General features: G+C 33.3%; 1 protein-coding gene across 2 annotated transcripts in view; it reads right to left on the bottom strand.

The window, feature by feature from the left end:
* The window catches only part of KIF18A (kinesin family member 18A), a 75,957-nt gene that overhangs the window by 18,871 nt on the left and 35,550 nt on the right, over positions 1-21,536 (bottom strand). For both annotated transcript variants that reach the window (XR_013757865.1, XM_079105155.1), the window contains exons 12-13: positions 14,979-15,100; positions 11,007-11,239 (exon numbers count right to left, since the gene is read on the bottom strand). Coding sequence is in view for 1 of the 2 variants with exons in the window: in XM_079105155.1 (XP_078961281.1) it covers positions 11,007-11,239; positions 14,979-15,100 (355 nt within the window). In the remaining variant the exon portion in view is untranslated. The remainder of the gene's footprint in view (positions 1-11,006; positions 11,240-14,978; positions 15,101-21,536) is intronic.

The raw sequence follows: 21,536 nt of genomic DNA, 5'->3' as shown, positions 1-21,536 counted from the left end.
CTTGACTTTTCATTTAATGTCAGAAATTTTATCAGTTCCATAAATAAACCTTGCCGTCAGCACCCCCATCTTGCACAGCATTCAGTGAGCATGCTTTCTGTTTTCTAGACCCAAAATAGGTGCATATTTTACACCAAGTCAATAGATATGTAGTTTGGAGGCAGATTTTAAGCCCATAAATACCTACTCAAAATTCTAACATATTAAAACTAACCAAACTTTAAGTTAGTTTTTCCTTAAATAAGATGTAGTACGCTTATTAGCATAAGGAAAATAAAAAGTAATCCATATAACAAAAATATAAAACATATATAGGCATATTTTAAATAACAAATGTACAGAAAACATATGAAGAAAAATTTGCTGAACAACATAAAAAAAGATATGAATATGCAGTGGGAAAATTTGATAGTGGGAAAATATAAAGACAATTTATCAATTTTTAAAAGGATATTTCATAGGAGGTAGAAAAAAATCTATGCTGATAATCATTACTTAGGTACAGCAAAGAATTATTTAAAAACAATAATGAAGAGGAATAAGAACTGTTACAGATAAAAAAAATATTATAATGTATCAAGTATTGAAATAATAATTACCACTAGCCCTAGGTAAGAAAAAAAATGGAATAGAAATTCAATAAACAGAATTACATGACTATTCAAAACAAACACATGTACATACCCACACAGAGAAGAAAGACAGATTCCTTAGAACATATAAAGTTACATTGTTGCCCATCATCTTACACCAAAAATAAATTCAGAGAAAATAAATGGAACGGGAACTAAACTTTATGGATGAGAAGGCTTTTTGAGGAATGATTCCAAAACTTTGAGGAAAAAAGATATTACTACATGAAGTGTTAAGATTTCAGCATAAAAAGGACATTTCAAAGTTAAGAACAAATGATAAAACTTGAAGGATATAACTGCACCATGTATACTGCAGGAAAGAGTTAATATCCCATGGTGATTTCATCCAGTTCTAAGGCTTTAAATATCATCTAAATGTTAACAACCCTCAAATTTGTATTTCAGCTTAGACTTCTCTCCTGAAGTTCAGATTCTCAACTGCCTATTTGATGTCTCCACTTGGATATATCTTAGAAAAATATAACCTGCCCATAACTGAACTCTTAATTTTTACCACCTCCACTCAGTAAATGTGTTCCATCTGAATCTATCCCATTTCTTTTAAGGTGACTCCATTACTTTGGATTGCAAGTTAAAAATGTTTGAAACCTAGACCTTTCCTTCTTTCATATTTCTCATATCTTGCCTTTCTTTTTTTCATATCCAAATCCAATTTGCCAGGAAATCCTGTTGGCTTCACCTTCCAAATATATTAGAATTGGCCTATTATCTCCACTTCTACAAAACTTGTCTAAGCTACCTCCATCTTCACTTGCGTTACTGCAGTAGCCTTCTAATATTCAACCCTTACCAGATTAACAATATATTCTCAAGACAGCAGTAAGAGGGACCTTTTAAAATGCGGTTGAATCACATACTACATTTCTGCCAGGATCATGCTATACAGCTCACTGTTGCATTCCCAGTAAAACACTAACTCCTTATAATAAACTACAAGGATTTAGGTGATTTTTCACCCTTCCCTTCATCATTCTGATCTTATCATTATCTACTTCCTTTCTCTTTTCCTTTGTAGCAGTTGTTATGTCCTTCTTGCCATTCGTCAAGTTTTAGAGATTTTGCACTGCTTACTTCCTCTAAGGCTTCTCCCAGATACTTGCATGGCTAACTCTCTGAACTACTTCAGGCTTTATCAGTAAGATCTATCTAACCATGCTTTCTAAAAGAGCAAACTTGGAAGCTAGACCAAAATTAGGGAAGAAAAGCACAATGCTGACCAGGCCCAAGCACAGTCACGGCCCACCCACTTCTCCAGCGCTGACCAGGCCCAAGCTGCCGTCTCTTGCATGCACTGCGGCTCCCCATCTACCGACACGTGGGGTTGCCTCTGCCGGCTATCATGGATTAATCCTGACCTGGACACCACCATCCTTAGTTCCAGCAACTCCCTTCCCAGGACACCACATTATCAAGTACCTTTCATGCATCAGGCTACTGAAGAATAGGAGGTTTGAATAGTATATTATAGTTTTATTACAGAATTTTTTTATTAGTAGTAATATTACTATTATTCCTACTTTTATGTCATTTTAATTATTTTTATCACTCTATTTTCCTCTTATCTCTCTGTTTCCTTGGAGAATCTTTCTCCTTTTTCTCTAGCTAACAACCAATTTCTTTTGATTCCATTTTCACTCTTCCTATGATCTAGTACCTCTATATACTCGCTTCTTATCTCATTAACATTACATTCTACACCCCTCCCCATCCTGTTGTCCACCATCAGAAATTGTGGATCTTATTGCAAACCTATTATTTATGCTATAGATAATAGTCAAACTCGTCATCTCTGTTTATTAAGACAATACTGTTAATATCTTAATAGGGACTATTTGGGTTAAGGCTGCATATTGTTTGTATTGTGTGCTACTAATATTGATCTCCCACTTTAAGGTGAGGTATTGGAACACTATAATCTGATAGGGGAGAAATTGCAATACCTCGGAGTATTGCACCGCTAGAGGGGAAGATACAGGAACCACATGAAAAACAAAGGAAGAAAGTGTTCCCAAACAAACCTAGATGCATTATCAACAGAATCCAATGATAGCATGGTACAGAAAAGGAGTTCACAATGTACATGATTAAAATGATCCAAGAAGCAAAGGATAAGAGAGCAAATTCAGGCAATGAATGATGGCTCCAATAAACAGTTAAGAGAGCAAATGCAGGAAGCAAAAGATCATTTCAATAAAGAGATAGAGATTCTGAAAAGAAAACCAACAGAAATCCTCGAAATGAAGGAAACAATAAACCATATAAAAAAGTCTTACAGGACACCAAATGTACAAAATTACAACAGATCCATACCAAGACACATTATAATAAAAATACCTAACATACAAAATAAAGATAGAATTTTAAAGACTGCAAGAGAAAAGCATCAGATTACATATAGGGGGAAACCAATACAAACATCAGAAGATTTCTCAGCACAGAATCTAAAAGCTAGAAAGGCCTGGAACAACATATTTCAAGCTCTGAAAGAAAATGGATGCCAACTAAGAATCTTATACCCAGCAAAACTTACCCTCAGATTTGATGACAAAATAAAATCCTTCCATGATAAACAAAAATGAAAAGAATTTACAAATAGAAAGCCTGCACTACGGAACATTCTCAGCAAAATATTCCACGAGGAAGAAATGAAAAACAACAATGTAAGTCAGCAAAGAGAGGAACTATCCTAAAGGAATAGACAATTAAAGGAGAAACCAAGTCAAGATAAAACCAAAAATAAGTCAGAATGACTGGAAATATGTCGCATATATCTCAATAATAACCTTGAATGTAAATGACCTAAACTCATAAATCAAAAGACATAGACCGGCATATAGGATTAAAAAGAAACACTCAACAATATGCTGCCTTCAAGGGACTCATCTCATAGAAAAAGATACCCAGAGACTAAAGTTGAAGGATGGGAAAAAACATACCATGCACACAGACTCAGTACAAAAGCAGGGCTTTCGATCCTCATATCAGATAAAGCAGACTTCAAGCCAAAGTTAGTCAGAAGGGATAAAGAAGGACATTTCATACTGATTAAGGGAACCATAAATCAGCAAGACATGACAATCATAAATATTTATGCCCAAAACAATGGTGCATCTATGTATGTCAAACAAACCCTTCTCAATTCCAGGAACCAAATACATCATAACAAAATAATACTAGGTGACTTTAACACAACTCTCTCACCAAACAAAAACTGAGCAAAGAAATCACAGAATTCAATAACACAATCAATAATTTAGACTTGACAGACATATATAGAATATTCCATCAATCAATGATCAAATACACTTTCTTCTCAGCAACACAGGGATCCTTCTCTAAAATAGGCCATATGTTATGCCACAAAGCAGCCCTTAGTTAATACAAAAACAAGAGATACTACCTTGTATTCCATCAGATCACAATGGAATGAAATTAGAAATCAATGACAAAATAAAAAACAAACTACTTCAATACCTGGAGACAAAATAATACACTATTGAATGAGTGTGGATAGCAGAACACATCAGGGAGGAGATAAAAAAATTCTTAGAGGTAAATGAGAATAAGGATAAAACATATCAAAATCTCTGGGATGTTATGAAAGCAGTACTAAGAGGAAAATTCATTGCATGGAATGCATTCAAGAAAAGAAGAAAGAGTCAACAAATAAACAACTTAACATTACAGCTTAGAGCCATAGAGAAAGAAGAACAGATCAACACCAGTAGTAGTATAAGAGAAGAAGTAATTAAAATCAGAGATGAAAGCAATGAAATTGAAACAAAAGAAACAATTAAAATAATTTGACAAAAAAAGTTGGTTCTTTGAAAAATAAAGTTGACAAACCCTTAGCCACACTAATGAAGAGGAGAGAGAAAATGCAAATTACTAACATTTGTGATGAAAAAGAAAATATCACAACAGACACAATTGAAATACATAACATAATTAGATGTTGAAAATCTACACTCCAACAAAATAGAAAACATCAAAGACATTACATATGATCCTCCAAAACTGAATCAGGAAGACATACACAATTTAAACAGATCAATGTAAAGCACTGAAATAGAGGAAGCCATCAAAAGCCTACCAACCAAGAAAAGCCCAGGACCACATGGATTCTCAGCAGAGTTCTACAAGACATTCAAGGAAGAACTCAATCCAATACTTTTCAAAGTATTCCATGAAATAGAAAAAGATGGAACTTTTCCAAACTCAATCTATAAAGCTAGTATCACCCTGGTACCAAAACCAGACAAAGACACATCAGGAAAAAAAAACTTCAGACCAATATACCTGATAAACATAGATGCAAAAATTCTTAGCAAAATGCATACAAAAAACATATTAAAAAGATAGTGTACCATGATCAAGGAGGTTTCATCTCAGGGAATGCAGGTTGGTTCAAAATAGGAAGTCAATAAATGTAATTCACCACATAAACAGCCTTAAAGTGTAGGATCATATGATTATTTCAATAGATGCAGGAAAAGCATTTGATAAAATAGAACACCGCTTCATGCTGAAAACAATAGAAAAAAATAGGGATAGTAGGAATATACCTCAACAATTGTAAAGGCTATCTATGCTAAGCCCATAGCCAACATCATTCTAAATGGAGAAAAACTGAAAGTAGTCCCTCTAAAAACTGGAACAAGGCAGGAATGCTCTCTTTCACCACTTCTATTGAACATTGTGCTTGAAACTCTAGCCAGAGCAATTAGGGAGACCAAAGAAATTAAAGGGATACAAATAGGAAAAGAAGAACTCAAACTATCACTATTTGCCGATAGTTAGAGGATTCACAAAATTCCACCAGAAAACTTGTAGAACTCAGAAATGAATTCAGCCAAGTAGCAGGATATAAAATCAACACTCACAAATCTAATGTATTTCTATTCGTAAGTAATGAATCTCTGAAAGAGAAATTAGGAAAACTATCCCATTCACAATAGCCTATAAAAATAAAATAAAATATTTGGGGAATCAATCTAACAAAAGAGGTGAAGGACCTCTACAATGAAAACAACAGAATACTAAAGAAAGAAATACAAGAAAATCTTTGAAGATGGAAAGGTCTCTCATGTTCTTGGTTAGGCAGAATTCAATATTGTCAAAATGGCCATACTACCAAAAGCTCTATACAAATTCAATGCAATACCAATTAAAATCCCAATGACATACCTCATAGAAATAAAGAAAGCAATCATGAAATTCAGCTGGAAGAATAAGAGACCTCGAATAGCCGGAATAATCTTGAGCAGAAAGAGTGAAGCAGGAGGCATCACAATACCAGACCTTAAACTGTACTACAGAGCTACAGTAACAAAAATGGCATGAATTAATCCTGACCTGGACACCACCATCCTTAGTTCCGGCATGGTATTGGCACTAAAATAGACAGGCAGACCAACGGTACAGAATAGAAGACACAGAGACAAACCCACATAAATACAGTTACCTCATACTAGACAAAGGTTCCAAAAACATACCATGGAGAAAAGATAGCCTTTTCAACAAATGGTACTGGGAAAAGTGGAAATCCATATGCAGCAAAATGAAACTAAATCCCTATCTCTCACCTTGAACAAACAGGAACCTTACTTAACAGGAACCTAAAGCACAAGAAATAAAACAGGAATCAATAAATGGGATAGATTCAAACTAAAAAGCTTTTTCTCAGCAAAGGAAACAATCAACAAGGTAAAGAGAGAGCCCACGGAGTGGGAGAAAATCTTTGCCACATGCATTTCAGAAAGAGCGCTAATTTCCAGATTTTATAAAGAACTCAAAAAATTTTACACCAAGAATAAAAATAACCCAATCAATAAATGGGTTAAAGAATTGAGCTGACACTTCCCAGAAGATGTACAAGAAATCAACAGATATATGAAAAAATGTTCAACATCTCTAGTAATAAGAGAAATGCAAATCAAAACTATCCTAAGATTTCGTCTCACCCAAATTAGAATGACTATTATCAAGATACAAGCAAAAATAGGTGTTGGTGAGGATGTGGGGAAAACGGTACACTCATACATTGCTGGTGGGGTTGCAAATTGGTGCAGCCACTGTGGAAAAGCAGTATGGAGATTCCTTAGAAAACTCGGAATGGAACCACCATTTGACCCAACTATCCCACTCCCTGGCCTATACCCAAAGGACTTAAAATCATCATACTACAGTGATGCAGTCACATCAATGTTCACAGCAGCTCAAATTCCAATAGCTAGATTGTGGAACCAACCTAGATGCCCTTCAACAGAGGAATGGATATATACTATGGTATATATCCACAATGGAATATTATTCAATCATAAAGAATAAAATTATTGCATTCACAGGAAATGGATGGGGTTGGAGAGTATCATGCTAAGGGAAATAAGCCAAACCCCAAAATCCAAAGGCTGAATGATTTCTCTGATAAGAGGATGATGATACATAATGGGCATGATACAGCAGGGCATGAATGGAGGAAGGATGGACTGTGCAGAGGAAAATGAGGGATGGGGATGGGGAAAGATAATAGAATGAGACAAACATCATTACACTATATGCATGTATGATTACACAAATGGTGTACTCTACTTCATGTACTACCATAGAAATGAAAGTTGTACCCCATTAGTGTACAATGAATCAAAAAGTAATTTAAAAAAAAAGCATGAAGCAAGGCAGGGGGATTCCATGAAAATAGAAGAAAGATCATTGGAACAGATGAAGGGGACTGAGGGGGAGGAAGAGGAAGGAACTATAGAATAAATCTGACCAAACTTTCCTATGTATATATATGTGTCTATAATATAGTGAATTTCACCTTCATGTATATCCATAATGCACTAATTCTAAAAATATATAAATAAATAGAAGAAAGATCACTGGAGAAGAAAGGAACAGGGAGGAGGAGGAGGGGAGGCAAAAGGTAAGTACTGGGGACTGAATTTGAACAAATAATATTTCATGCTTGTATAATTATGTCAAAATGAATCTTGCTCCCACTCTTAAATTCCCTTTACTTCTTTTCACATAGCACGTACAACCTTCTAAGATTATGTTTAATTTACTCATTTATTTATTGTTTTTTCCCATTAGAAAGTAAGCTTTACCTGGGAAGAATTTTACAGAGTATATTCCTTAGCATCAAATAAGTACCCAGAACACAGCAGAAATGCAATATTGTTGAATTAATAAATATTATTCCACTTAAGTTCCTGTGAATAAGCAACAATTTTTGTAAAAATATCAGAAAAATGTTCGAATGATGGCTAGGTAATTTCATATATCCTAGATAAAAATGGAAAGGATAGCAATAATGACTTAACTTGATAAAGAATCAACAAGTAATTAGCAAAGACAAAAGTTAGACACTCAGATTTAAAAAGACTTAATAGATACAAAGTATGGACTTTGAATCCTAACTGGAAAAAAGTGTAAAAACAAATCACTTGCAGTGACAATGGGGAATTAGATATTTGACAACTTTAGGAGTGAAGAAAGTATTGTCATTACACTTTCTTTTAGAAAATATATATTCAATATCTATTTTCTAAAATATATATTGATATAAATGGAAGAAATGATGTGTGTCTGAGATTTACTTCAAAGTAACCAAGTGAAGGAGCAGAGGTGGAAGAAATCAGATGGGGTTCTCAAAGCTAGACATGAGCTGGCAATTTTTCACTGAGGCTTGATACAGAAATCTTTGTACTTTTATGTGTGTTTGTAATTATGTGGCTTTTTAAAACTGAAAATTGGGAACATTTTAACATCAAAGTCAGTGAGGCTAACAGGAGAAAACTTCTATTGTTTATGGGAATTAAAACTGGTAATCATACAGGGGCGGGGAGTTACTTGGCAATATATTAGAAATGTATATTACAAGCTGAAAAATATTTCTACTTCTAGGAATATATCATAGAGATAACCAGACATAAGCACCAAGATAAATGAATACTTTTATCAAAATATTATTTATAATAATAAAAATTTACCAAACAACCTAAATGCCCAATAGAAGTTAAAATAATAATGGTTAATCTCACCAAAATTTTAAAAAGCCCTGTGTGTGTATGAATTTGTGCGGTACAAAATATTGTAGCTAATTTAGGAAATATTCTTGAACATCCTCAAGGCATTTGGAAAAAAAATGAAATCCCAATTCATTTAGTATTTTTGAAATCTTGCAATAAAGTCACTTGATATCTGTTCATGAGAGTATATGTAGGGGGAAATGTTAGTGACACATATATAAGTTTAAGATAAATGATACGTTTGAAGTATATTTTAAGTTAAAGTTTCTCAATTTTACTTTTAAAATTTGTTGTAAGACTACCATTTACAGTATAATTTTAGTAATAGATATTATCTGGGTATTTTTTCATGTCTTTAGAAATGCAAAGTATATATTTGTGCTTTTTTCTATGAAGTTACTTCAATATTCTAAGACTAAGAACCATAAATGATTATAAGTGGGCTCATATACATCTTTCCTGTTATTCTTTTTTGACTATATTTATAATGCATAATTCATGGAATGAAAAAGACATACAAAGCAAATAGTTATTTTATGAAGTCATTCTGACAAAACAGTAAAGTAACAAAACAAGAACTAAACATTGTAAAAACCAAACTCACCTTCGTCTGTTCCTAAAAGAAAATACATATTTATAAAATGTAACATGATTTCAATAGTCTTTCCTTTTGAAAATATTATGAAATAGAATTGAGTCAAATAAGTGTTCTTTTTTTTTGTTATTGCTGACAAGTATAGTCTGAAATATGGATTTTTAAATAAGGAATAATGGCTCTAAAATAGCAGGTGGTTAGTGTTTCTCTCTTGGTGTTAAAACCCTATTTCCTTTTCCAACATCTTGAATATATTAAAAAGTATTAGGTCCCCAAAATATAAAAGGATCTGAAAAAAAAAAAATCTTAAATTTTGCTTTCCAAAGTTTTCAACTAGGTTAGATCTAGTGTGTGTGTGTGTGTGTGTGTGTGTGTGTGTGTGTGTGTGTGTGTGTGTTTCAGAGAATGTGTCCAACTTCCCTATCACCTTGATGTAAATACATAATATAGGAAACTTTAGCTGTTAATAAAGATGTAGCTAATTCAGACCAACCTTTCTTCTGAAGGCAACTAAAAACTGTCCAAATATAAAAAGAACATTTGAAGGCACTGGGTTGCTAACAAGATTTTGAAGAACCATAACTATCAGCAGGAAGTTGGAGACTTAGGAGGGTAATTTCTGCTATTGCAGCTAATTTGCCCTTGAAGTTTTTTGCTAAAGCTAGAGAAGATGGCAGAAAAACTTAGCAACATTGTGAATGGATGACAAAAGGTTTCCATTTATCAGATCCCCAGAGAACTCTCTATAATGGATAATACAGAAAGATTTGAGAACAGGTTAAAAATCCAGTATACTTAAAGCACTGGTGAACTACATTAAATTTTAAAAAGTAGTATCAAATGAGCAAAATTATTACATACTGACAAGCCAAAAAACAAACAAACAAAAATCCAAAATGAACAAAGTATATAAAACAGAAAATGACAAGAATTGCTTCAGATTTTCGGCTTATTTTCATAGAATTTAATGGGTGAGCATCCCTAATATGAAGATACAAAATGACCCAAAATTCAAAACTTTATGAGTATCATATCAGTGATCAAAAAGTTTTACATTCAGAAGCATTTTAGATTTTTAGGTATTCAGATTAGGGACGCTTAATCTGTACAGAAAAGTATTTCTGGAGAGCAATTTGATACAGGATGTATTTTGTAAAAAAAAAATTGTCTTTTAACTCAATAAGTCACTGTCTAGGACTATGTTATACATGTACAGATGGAAATAAACAGGTATATTCTCTGATGTATTGTTCACCAATAGAACATTGGTTAAGTAAATTATGGTACATTTATTCTCTGGATTCTCAAAACTTGAAAAAAAATGAGGTAGATTGTTCATATAAGTATAGTAAAAATTTCATAATAAAAAAAAAGGAAAAAAGTTGCAGACCATAACCTAACTGTTTACATTAATTATCTCAAACAGCATAAGATCGGGGCTCTGGGAAGAGTAGAAAAGGACATTCTACTTATGCTATAATCTATGCTGTATCAATTATTTTTTAACTAAAATTATATGTTAGTTTTTCAATTAATATGTTCCATACACACTTTTGAGAGAGATATTGATATGCTCATAGAAAAAAAGTAAATTCTACATTGTTGATCTAAAGAACACAGATTATCACATATTATAAACATAGTATTATTAATTATAATCTTCATTTCTTAATTTTAAAGAAATAATGCTAATTTACTTATTAAAACAAAATGCATACTTACAACAAGGAATAGACTGAATTGGTCCAAGTTGTGGAAAGGTCATAAAAACAGAAATCCCTAGATCATTTTGGTTTGAATGTTCATTAGTTTGATCAGCCCAAACCACTACTTTTTTCCTTTCTACTAAATGCTGAATTTCTGTGAAGTCAGATTCAAGTGCAGCATTTGATAGGCCAGCTTCTTTCAATCTGCAATACTGTTTTCTTAAGACTGGAAGTAAAGCATTCAATACTCTATGTATAAAAGATTTGACAAGAAAGGAGAGATAAAATATTAAGTTTAAATAACATTACAGTTTTTTTATATAATAACAAAAGTATTAGTATATCATTAAGATGATTTCCTATTTCTTTTACAATGTCATTTTGATCAAATAACTCAATATATGCTTAATACATCATTTATAGAGTAGAAAGAGTCTTGGATGGGAATTATGAGAACTAGGTTCTATTCTCAGTTTTCATACACTCTGTATAACCTTGGAGAAAGCACGAACTGAAGTTTCTCCTCTATGAAGTGGAGGACAACCAGACAGTCACTACTTATTATAGATTGTTCTAAGGACTAAATGAAAATATATATTATATATGAAAACGTTTTATAAAACATAATGTAATTTAAAAAACATAGGTATTATTGTTTATACTAATTATCATGGGATTGAAATGAAAAAAATAACAAAACTACATCAAATAATGAGACTTGTATTTTAGGTGTGTATCATTAATATACCCACACATAAAACAAAAGAACAGATGGAACTCTCCCTTATGTTAAATGAAATGACTGAAAGCAATGGCTTTTGGAATGGGATTCAGAGGGGTTTTAAGGAGAAGAGTTCTGGAAAAGGTTGTTAGGTATGAGGAATGTTCAAGGCACTGGTGTCTTGGCTCTGATTCAAAACAAAACAAACAACAAATATTCCAGAGAGTTCCAAAAAAGTAAAACTTGAATCTGCTCCATACCAAGCACTATGCTGAATACATTTAAATGAAAGGATGCATGGTATATCCTGGTGTAGCCTCCCATTGTTTCACAGATCCTCTCTCCAGTACTTGTTTGACCATTGTTCATTTTATATCTCATTCAAGTATTATGAAGTTAGACCTTCAAGGGCTGCTTCTATATTGGGCAGGCACAGACTGTATTTTCCCTTATCATTATTTCTTATACAATGCAATATGACAACTATTTATATAGCATTTGCTAGCAACATTAGGAGGTAATGTAAGTAATCTAGAGATGATTTAAAGTATATGGGAGGACATGTGGGTTATATAAAATACTTTGCCATTTTATATGCACTTATATGAGGAAATTAAGCATGGGAGGATCTTGGTTATCACAAGGGATTCTGGAACTAGTCTCTTGATAATATTGAGAGACAGCTGTATAGGGGAAAATTATTAAACAAAAAGTAAATAAAACAATTATTGAGTATACCAAACTATACCAAATACAAATACCAAATCAGGTATAGTTCTTTTGTATCCATGGATAATTGGTTCCATGATACTCCGACCCCAAAACCAAAATTTTTCATATGTACATATTCTGTATAGACATAACCACTACAGGTCTAACTGCATAATATGTGAATGAGATGTGAAATGAACAATGCTCAAACGACAAGTACCAGAGAGACTGAGAACCTAGGAAATGAAGGGGGGGTACAGCAGGGTATACCTATATATCCTTACAGTTCTTGGAACTGTACTAAGCAGTTAACATAGTAGGCCTGAGATTTCTACGAAAGGGTTGCTTCCAACATTGACCTTTGGCTGGCCTCCTGGATTTCCTCATCATTTCTAGAACTGCTATGGTGAGTGGCTTACTAGCTTTATACTTAATGTATGCCTTCCTTTTGAAAAAGCAAATTTTGGTATATAATAGAAACAGGAAGCCTACGAGATTAGCTCCCAATAAAAATCCAAGGCATGGAATCTCTAAAGAGCATCCAAAGTAGACAACATTTCACACATATGTTGTCACAACTTTTTGCTGGAGGAATTAAGCACATCCTGTCACTCTACTTGGATTAAGATTTTAAGATTCTTAAAACCTTGTGCCTGGTCAGTCTTCTCAAAAGGTAGCCCCACACACTTTTTAAAATTTTTTAAACTTTTGTTTATTTTTAAATTTTTTACAGACTACATTTTCATTAATTGTACACAAATGGGGTACATCATTTCATTTCCATAGTTGTATACAATGTAGATTCATACCATACGTGCAATCATACATGTACATAAGGTCTCATGTACATAATGTCTGTCTCATTCCACCACTTTTCATAACCCCCCCTCATTTCCTTCTACAGAACCAACCTAGATGCCCTGTGTATATACACTGTGGTATACACAATGGAATATTATTCAGCTATAAAGAATAATAATATTATGGCATCTGCAAATAAAAAGATGGAATTGGAGAATATCATGCTAAGTGAAATAAGCCAATTCCAAAAAACCAAAGGTTGAATGCTTTCCCTGATAATTGGAGAATATTATATAATGGGGTTAGGGGATGTGGGGAGTGAGAGAAAAACAGAGGAACCCATACAATTTTTCTTTGTGCTCATTTTACTCTGTATGTTTTGCTGTAACTCATAGCTTTGAGAACAACTATATGGGGAGTAAGTATTGAGTCCTAGTAAATCACTGACTCGGAAGTGGTCTTAGGGACCCGTGACAGGCATGGTATTATGTTTGTATTATAATCTAAGTAAGCTTAGCTTTGTAAAGTTACATAATTTCTGCAAAACTATATTGCTAATAAAAGCAAGAGTCAAGACTGATTCCATAACTCTTATTCTTTCTATTGTGCCAAATTGTCTATGAATCTCTGGATCACCAATTCTCTAAATTAATGAGTTGGTTAGAATTATTTTTCCCCAATTTTAAAGTAAATCTTAAAAATACCAATCCATGTGTTTGGCATAGCAAATATAATATGGTTAAATTAATGTCTCTTTGATGATGGCAACTCTTGTAGGTGGTTTGAGTGCTAGCAAAGGAATATTTTATGTCTGCTCTAGGTACAGATAAAGTATGGGGAGATTAGTTTCAGCTTCCTGTAATAGAGGAATTCTCCCAGAAGTTTTTCTTTCATTTTTTTCTTTTTTCTTTTAAAAAGGAGTCATACTAGGCTGGAGTTGTGGCTCAGTGGTACAGCACTTTCCTGGTATGTGTGAGGCCCTGGGTTCAATACTCAGCACCACATATAAATAAAATAAAAGATCCATTGACAACTAAAAAAAACAAGTACAATTAAAAAAAAGTAGCCATACTAATATGACTTCCTCTAAATCAAAATTATAGATAATTAATCACCAGTTATTCAAGAACACTAGTTGAATACAGGTCGATTTTTAGAATAGTAGAAAATAAATTTCTCATTTCTACAGAGCACCAAAGTGCTGCCTAAGGAACTGACTGGCTTATCTAATGTGCAAAAAAAAAAAAAAAAAAAAAAGTCATACTTTTTTTAGTATTATATCTCATAAATTAAATGACTAAGAAGTTACTACTGAGCTAGTAGAGCATAAAAAAGCATCACATACAAATTGGGACACCTGATATTTTACAACTTTTAATAGCAAAAAAAGCATTCTGAAATAACTGTCTACTTAAAAATTCAATTGGTGCTAATAGCAATTGCTTTAGTAGTTAAGTATTTTCAGAATTTTTATTACCTTGCATCTATTAAGTAAAAATAAATTTCAAACAAAAATGCTTTGAAAAAATATAAGGCATTATAAAAATTAGTGACTAGGAAAAGAATCACATCTTTTATATTCTCTCAGCGTTTTCTTACTGTTTATTTTCTGATGTTGGCAGACACTTAAAAAATAACTTACCTTATACTAGATAAAACTCAACTTCCTGGCAGTTGAAAACTGAACTTCTGTGCTTTGGGTTCCTTAGGTATACAACAGTAAAAGTTGAAGAATACATGAATCCATATACTTACGCTTCAGTCTGCCTGTGCTGCTGTTCTTGAAGGCCAGCTAGATCTATCATATGTCTAATTTGTGCTTTCAAATCTTTGTTCTGGAGGTGTAAATGGTGACAATAAAGATCTTTATTGAGTTCCTAGGGAAAACATGCAAAGTAAATTTTAGTTTCTTTTAAGAAATTTAATGAAGTGAATACTTTTGGGGGGCAAGGGGTGGGGTTCAAGGGATTGAACTCAGGGGAGATTGACCACTGAGCCACATCCCAGCCCTATTCTGTATTTTATTTAGAGACATGGTCTCACTGAGTTGCTTAGCGCCTCGCTTTTGCTGAGGCTGGTTTTGAACTTTTGATCTTCCTATCTCAGCCTTCTGCCACTGTGCCCAGCAAATCAAGTGAATTTCAATAAAACATTTTATACTGATAGAAACAGTCTTAATATTTAAGTTTAGAAACAGTTTGGAAAATAAGAGTTCTGGTATAGGTAATCAATAACTTACCAGCAGGCTAATATTTCAAGTTTCCTCAGAAACTAAATGTTAGCAATTCGGAAAAAATTTTACTACGATGATAGCTTTTTGTCTATCAACTGGTTTACAATGCTGTGAAAATACATTAATATGATCAGTTTTTGCAAAAATATCACTTCCTTAAGGAGATTTTTCCTGAACATTGTATCTAAAGATGGATGATAGACACTCTTTGCCCCTTCAATACTGTCATAGCATAGTTCAGTAATGATTTCACTATTTATTCGATTCAGAGTTTCTCTGCCTACAATATAATGTATCTACCCCTAGGACAGAGACTATGTCAGAAAAGTTCAGAGATACAGACCCAGGATACAGTATCTGGAATTTCAGACAATAAAAATTTGTTCCCCACATCCAGTTTTCATAAGCTTCACCATAGGCACAATTATGTATTTTGTATGCTCCCATTTTCTTAAGCTTTATCTCTTTTGGGTCAGTAGTCCTCTAATATGGTCACCTACAATTATTATTTTTTCCTCAAACTCTCTAAGCCTTAAATACAGAAAATACCAGCTAGGTGATCACCCTGAAGTATGAATGATGATAATTCAATGACATTCTAAGCATCTTTAATTGGGAACTTTCAGTCAGTATAATGAAAAAGAGTGAATATTTTTTGGACATTTTGAATAGCTGAGCCATTAATCCCAAGCAGGAGAGCCAGGCCTGAAAACTTCCTCTTAGGAAAATTCCCATAATCCATCTTAGGTTTTGACTTCTGGTTTCATCTACAGTTGGCCATTAATTCTATAAAAGCTTAGTTGTTTATTTTATTTTTTTAAATTATTTTCTATGTTAGTGGGATTGAGACAGAGAAATACCATTCTACATGTCTGAGATATAGAAAAGAATGGACTTATTTACATAAGTCATATTAACACTTCAACAATTATAGTATGTGTTTTAAAAATTATTTTTGTGGAACCAGATGATATGACGAGAGCAGCAACTTATGAGTCATTTGAGTTTTAGGAATGGGCTTAGTCTTGAAACAAATACTAAGTTAAGCCAAATATATATAGTCTTCATTGAGATTAGTTTATTGACTAAAATTAAAGAGCCAAATTACACGGTCTCTTAATTTTTTTTCAGCTAGGAAACTGTATGATTATGATCATATAAATGTGTTCACCAATATTCCTTTTATCTTTCTTTCTTTAATCACTCTTCTTAATAATAATTCTTGTCTAGTTTGGCATCTTTGGAAAACTAAGCTTACAACTGGTATCTGTTCTTGTCTTAACACACTAGTCACTGAATCTGATTGGAAGAGCACAGTGTATTCTGAGAATTTTAAGTAGTCTGGTAATGGCTGAAGCACAGTATATAAGAAGAGGTGATATAAAATTTGAAAACAATTAGGTGCTAGACCCTGAGAAGCTTTTTTTTTTTAATTTATTTTTTATTGTAAACAAATGGGATACATGTTGTTTCTCTGTTTGAACATGGCGCAAAGGCATACCATTTGTGTAATCATAAATTTACATAGAGTAATGTTGTTTGATTCATTCTGTTATTTTTTCCCTTCCCCCCACCCCTCCCACCCCTCTTTACCCTCTATACAGTACCTCCTTCCTCCATACTTCCCCCCTCCCTAACCCTAACTCCAGCCCTAACACTAACCCTTCCCTCCCCCCCATTATGTGTCATCCTCCACTTATTAGCGATATCATTTGTCCTTTGGCTTTTTGAGATTGGCTTATCTCACTTAGCATGATATTCTCCAATTTCATCCATTTGCCTGCAAATGCCATAATTTTATCATTCTTTATGGCTGAGTAATATTCCATTGTATATATATACCACAGTTTCTTTATCCACTCATCAATTGAAGGGCATCTAGGTTGGTTCCACAGTCTGGCTATTGTGAATTGAGCAGCTATGAACATTGATGTGGCTGTATCTCTGTAGTATACTGATTTTAAGTCCTTTGGGTATAGGCCAAGGAGTGGGATAGCTGGGTCAAATGGAGGGTCCATTCCGAGTTTTCTAAGGAATCTCCACACTGCTTTCCAGAGTGGCTGCACTAATTTGCAGTCCCACCAGCAATGTATGAGTGTACCTTTCTCCCCACATCCTCGCCAACACCTGTTGTTGCTCGTATTCTTGATAATCGCCATTCTAATTGGGGTGAGATGGAATCTTAGAGTGGTTTTGATTTGCATTTCTCTTATTACTAGAGATGTTGAACATTTTTCCATATGTTTGTTGATTGCTTGTAGATCTTCTGTGAAGTGTCTATTCATTTCCTTAGCCCATTTGTCGACTGGATTATTTGAATTCTTGGAGTAGAGTTTTTTGAGTTCTTTATAGATTCTGGAGATTAGCGCTCTATCTGAAGTATGAATGGCAAAGATATTCTCCCACTCTGTAGGCTCTTTCTTCGCATTGCTGATAGTTTCCTTTGCTGAGAGAAAGCTTTTTAGTTTGAATCTATCCCAGTGGTTGAATCTAGCTTTTATTTCTTGTGCTATGGGAGTCCTGTTAAGGAAGTCTGATCCTAGACCAACAAGGTGAAGATTTGGACCTACTTTTTCTTCTATAATCTGCAGGGTCTCTGGTCTGATTCCGAGGTCCTTAATCCATTTTGAGTTTAGTTTCGTGCATGGTGAGAGATATGGGTTTAGTTTCATTCTGTTGCATATGGATTTCCAATTCTCCCAGCACCATTTGTTGAAGAGGCTATCTTTTTTCCATTGCATATTTTTGGCACCTTTGTCTAGTATGAGAAAATTGTATTTAACAAAAGAGGTGAAAGACCTCTACAATGAGAACTACAGAACACTAAAGAAAGAGATTAAAGAACACCTTAGAAGATGGAAAGATCTTCCATGTTCTTGGATAGGCAGAATTAATATTGTCAAAATGGCCATACTACCTAAAGTGCTATACAAATTCAATGCAATTCCAATTAAAATCCCAATGACGTACCTTACAGAAATAGAGCAAGCAATAATGAAATTCATCTGGAAGAATAAGAAACCCAGAATAGCTAAAGCAATCCTTAGCAGGAAGAGTGAAACAGGGGGTATTGCAATACCAGATCTTCAACTCTACTACAAAGCAATAGTAACAAAAACGGCATGGTATTGGTACCAAAATAGAAAGGTAGATCAATGGTACAGAATAGAGGACACGGACACAAACCTGAGAAGCTTAATATAACACAATGAAGAATTTATTTCTGAGAAGCCACTGAAGAGCAATATGGTCAGGGTTTTCTTTGAAATTTTTACTTAGGTTATAGGGGAGAGAAGGCATTACATCAGAACATGACTAGAAGAAAGATCGAAAGCAGCAGTCCAATAATGGGGGGTGGGAATCTGAATTAGGGTAGTAGCAGTGAGGGATAGAGAGAAGTTGTTAAAAGGTAGTGCAGGAGGGTATGAGAAAACAGCATTGACTTGAAAGCTGAAAATATTGGGGTCTTTGTCCAGAGTGGTATGACCCTGGACAAGTCCCTTCACAAACTTCTAATGTGTCAGTTTACTTAAGTAGGAAATAATAGCTTATAACTAGATAATTATTTCATCTGTGAAAACAACTATTAGAAAAAAAATTATAAGGTAGGGTTGGGAGTGGAAAATGTTTTATCTTTTAAAGAGTTATTTATAATAAAGTTCAAAGAAAGGAAGCATTTAAAAAGCAATTCTACATTCACATTCTGGTGTAAAATTCAAGTTCTGTTTAAGATAATTCTAGAAGACAGACTGTTAGAAAAATTAGATTTAAAAATACGGAAAAATTTTAAGTTTATTGAAAATAACCTAAACAATGTTAACTTTATAAGTAAACAATATAGCAGAAATAAATAATAAAAACAATACACCACATTATAAATTGTGAGCTTATAATAAATATTGAATAGAAAAAGCAAGCTAGCAAATTTCTGTAACTGACTTTTATGCATCTTGAATACTAAACAAGTTCTTCAGTACTTTCTATAGTTGCAGTTGGGCTATAAATTAGAATGCTGATTTTTATGCACAAACATACTAAATTGTAATATAAACACAACATAAATGAAGTCCTGCTCTTGAAAAGTGAACATCATTTAAAAATTAAAATTTTTTATTGAATATACATAATGTCTTTGAAGCATACATATAAAATGATTAAAATGGTAAATTTCATGTTATATAAATGTTTTAGACTGTTCATGAAAATTTTTGTCCACTAGCAAGGTTAAACAACCTAATAGAACATTATGGGTATAAGTAATAGTAATAAAGAAAACTAAAGAACTTTCTATAGTTATTTGTAAATAGGGCTAAGATTTAATTTTAATAAAAACACTTATAATTTTATATATACTAAAAAACAATCATCTTGAGAGTAAGACTGCTTCAGATGTACATGGTCTGAAATAAATCAAATAATGAGAATGCTGAAAAATAACAGTTAACATTCAACAACCACTATCTATCTTAGAGACTTTGTTCATGTTCATTGAATGAGAAAAACTTATTTGACCAGGGTTATTATGTTTTCTTTCTGTATTTTTTTTCCTAGTATTGGGAATTAAACCCATGGGTAATCTACCACTGAGTTACACCTCCAGATGTAACTAGTGGTATTTTCTTTTTTATTAAAGTACATTTTATTATATACACTTAAGGTTTATAACTCAATTATTTTATAACTCATTTTTTATTGGTTCCTTTTAGATATACATGAGAGAATTAATTTTGATAAAATTATACAAGGATGGATTATATCTTATTCTAGTTAAGACCCCATTCTTATGGATGTACCCTTCGTCTAATCTACTGAATTCTTCCTCCCTCCCCCTCATTGTGGGTTATCTTCCACAGGACAGCAAGAACATTTGACCTTTGTTTTTTTGGTACTGGCTTATTTCACTTAGTATGATAGCCTCTAGTTCCATCCATTTACTGACAAAAGTCATAAAGTCTTTCTACTTTATGCCTGAGTAATACTCAGTTGGGTATATTTACACATTTTCTTTAACCATTTATCTGTTGAAGAGCACCGAGGTTAGATTCACAGCTTAGCTATTGTGAATTGAGCTGCTATAAACATTGATGTGGCTGCATCACTGTAGTATGCTGATTTGAATTCCTTTGGATATATACTGAGGAGTGAGATAACAGGGTCAAATGGTAGTTCCATTCTATGTTTTTTTGAGGACTCTCCATACTGCTTTCCAGAGTGTTTGCATCAATTTGCAGTCCTTCCAGCATGTATGAGTGTACTTTTTCCCCCACATCTGCACCAACATTTATTGTTACTTTTATCCTTGATTATTGCTATTCTGACAGGAGATGAAATCAGTGTAATTTTAATTTGCATTTCTTTAATTGCTAGAGATGATGAATATTTTTTCATATATTTGTTGATCTTTTGTATTTTTTCTGAGAAGGGTCTATTTGGTTAATTTGCCCATTTATTGATTGGGTTATTTATTTACTTTTGTGTTAAGTTTGAGTTCTTTATAGATCCTGGAGATTAATGCTCTGAGGTGCAGGTGGCAAAGATTTTCTCCCATTCTGTAGGCTCTCTGTTCACGTTCATGACTGTTTCCTTTGCTGTGAAGCTTTTTAATTTGATACCATCCCATTTATTGATTTTTGCTTTTACTTCTTGTACTGTAGGTATCTTATCGAGGAAATTGGTTCTTAGGTCAACATGATGGAAAGTTGGTCCTCCGTTTTCTTCTAGTAGGCACAGTGTCTTTTACGTAGTGCCGAGTTCCTTGACCCACAAAACACTGCAAGGTGAGAGATCCAGGGGTTCAATTGTATTCTGCTACATATGGATTTAGTTTTCCCAGCACCATTTTTTTGAAGATTCTATGTTTTCTCCAATGAAAGTTTTTGGTATCTTTGTCTAGTTTGAGGTAACTACATTTTTGTGGGTTTGTCTCTGTGCCTTCTATTTTGTTCCATTTGTCTTCATGTCTTTTTTTGTGCCAATACCATGCTGTTTTTGTTACTATAGCTTTGTAGCACAACTTAAGATCTGGTATTGTGATGATAACTGCTAAGTTTTTCTCCATAAGGACTTCTTCGGCTCTTCTG

This window comes from Sciurus vulgaris (genome assembly GCF_902686455.1).
Source record: "Sciurus vulgaris genome assembly, chromosome: 11".
NCBI classification, from domain to species: Eukaryota; Metazoa; Chordata; class Mammalia; order Rodentia; family Sciuridae; genus Sciurus; species Sciurus vulgaris.
This window is presented reverse-complemented; position numbering and strand designations above follow the sequence as displayed.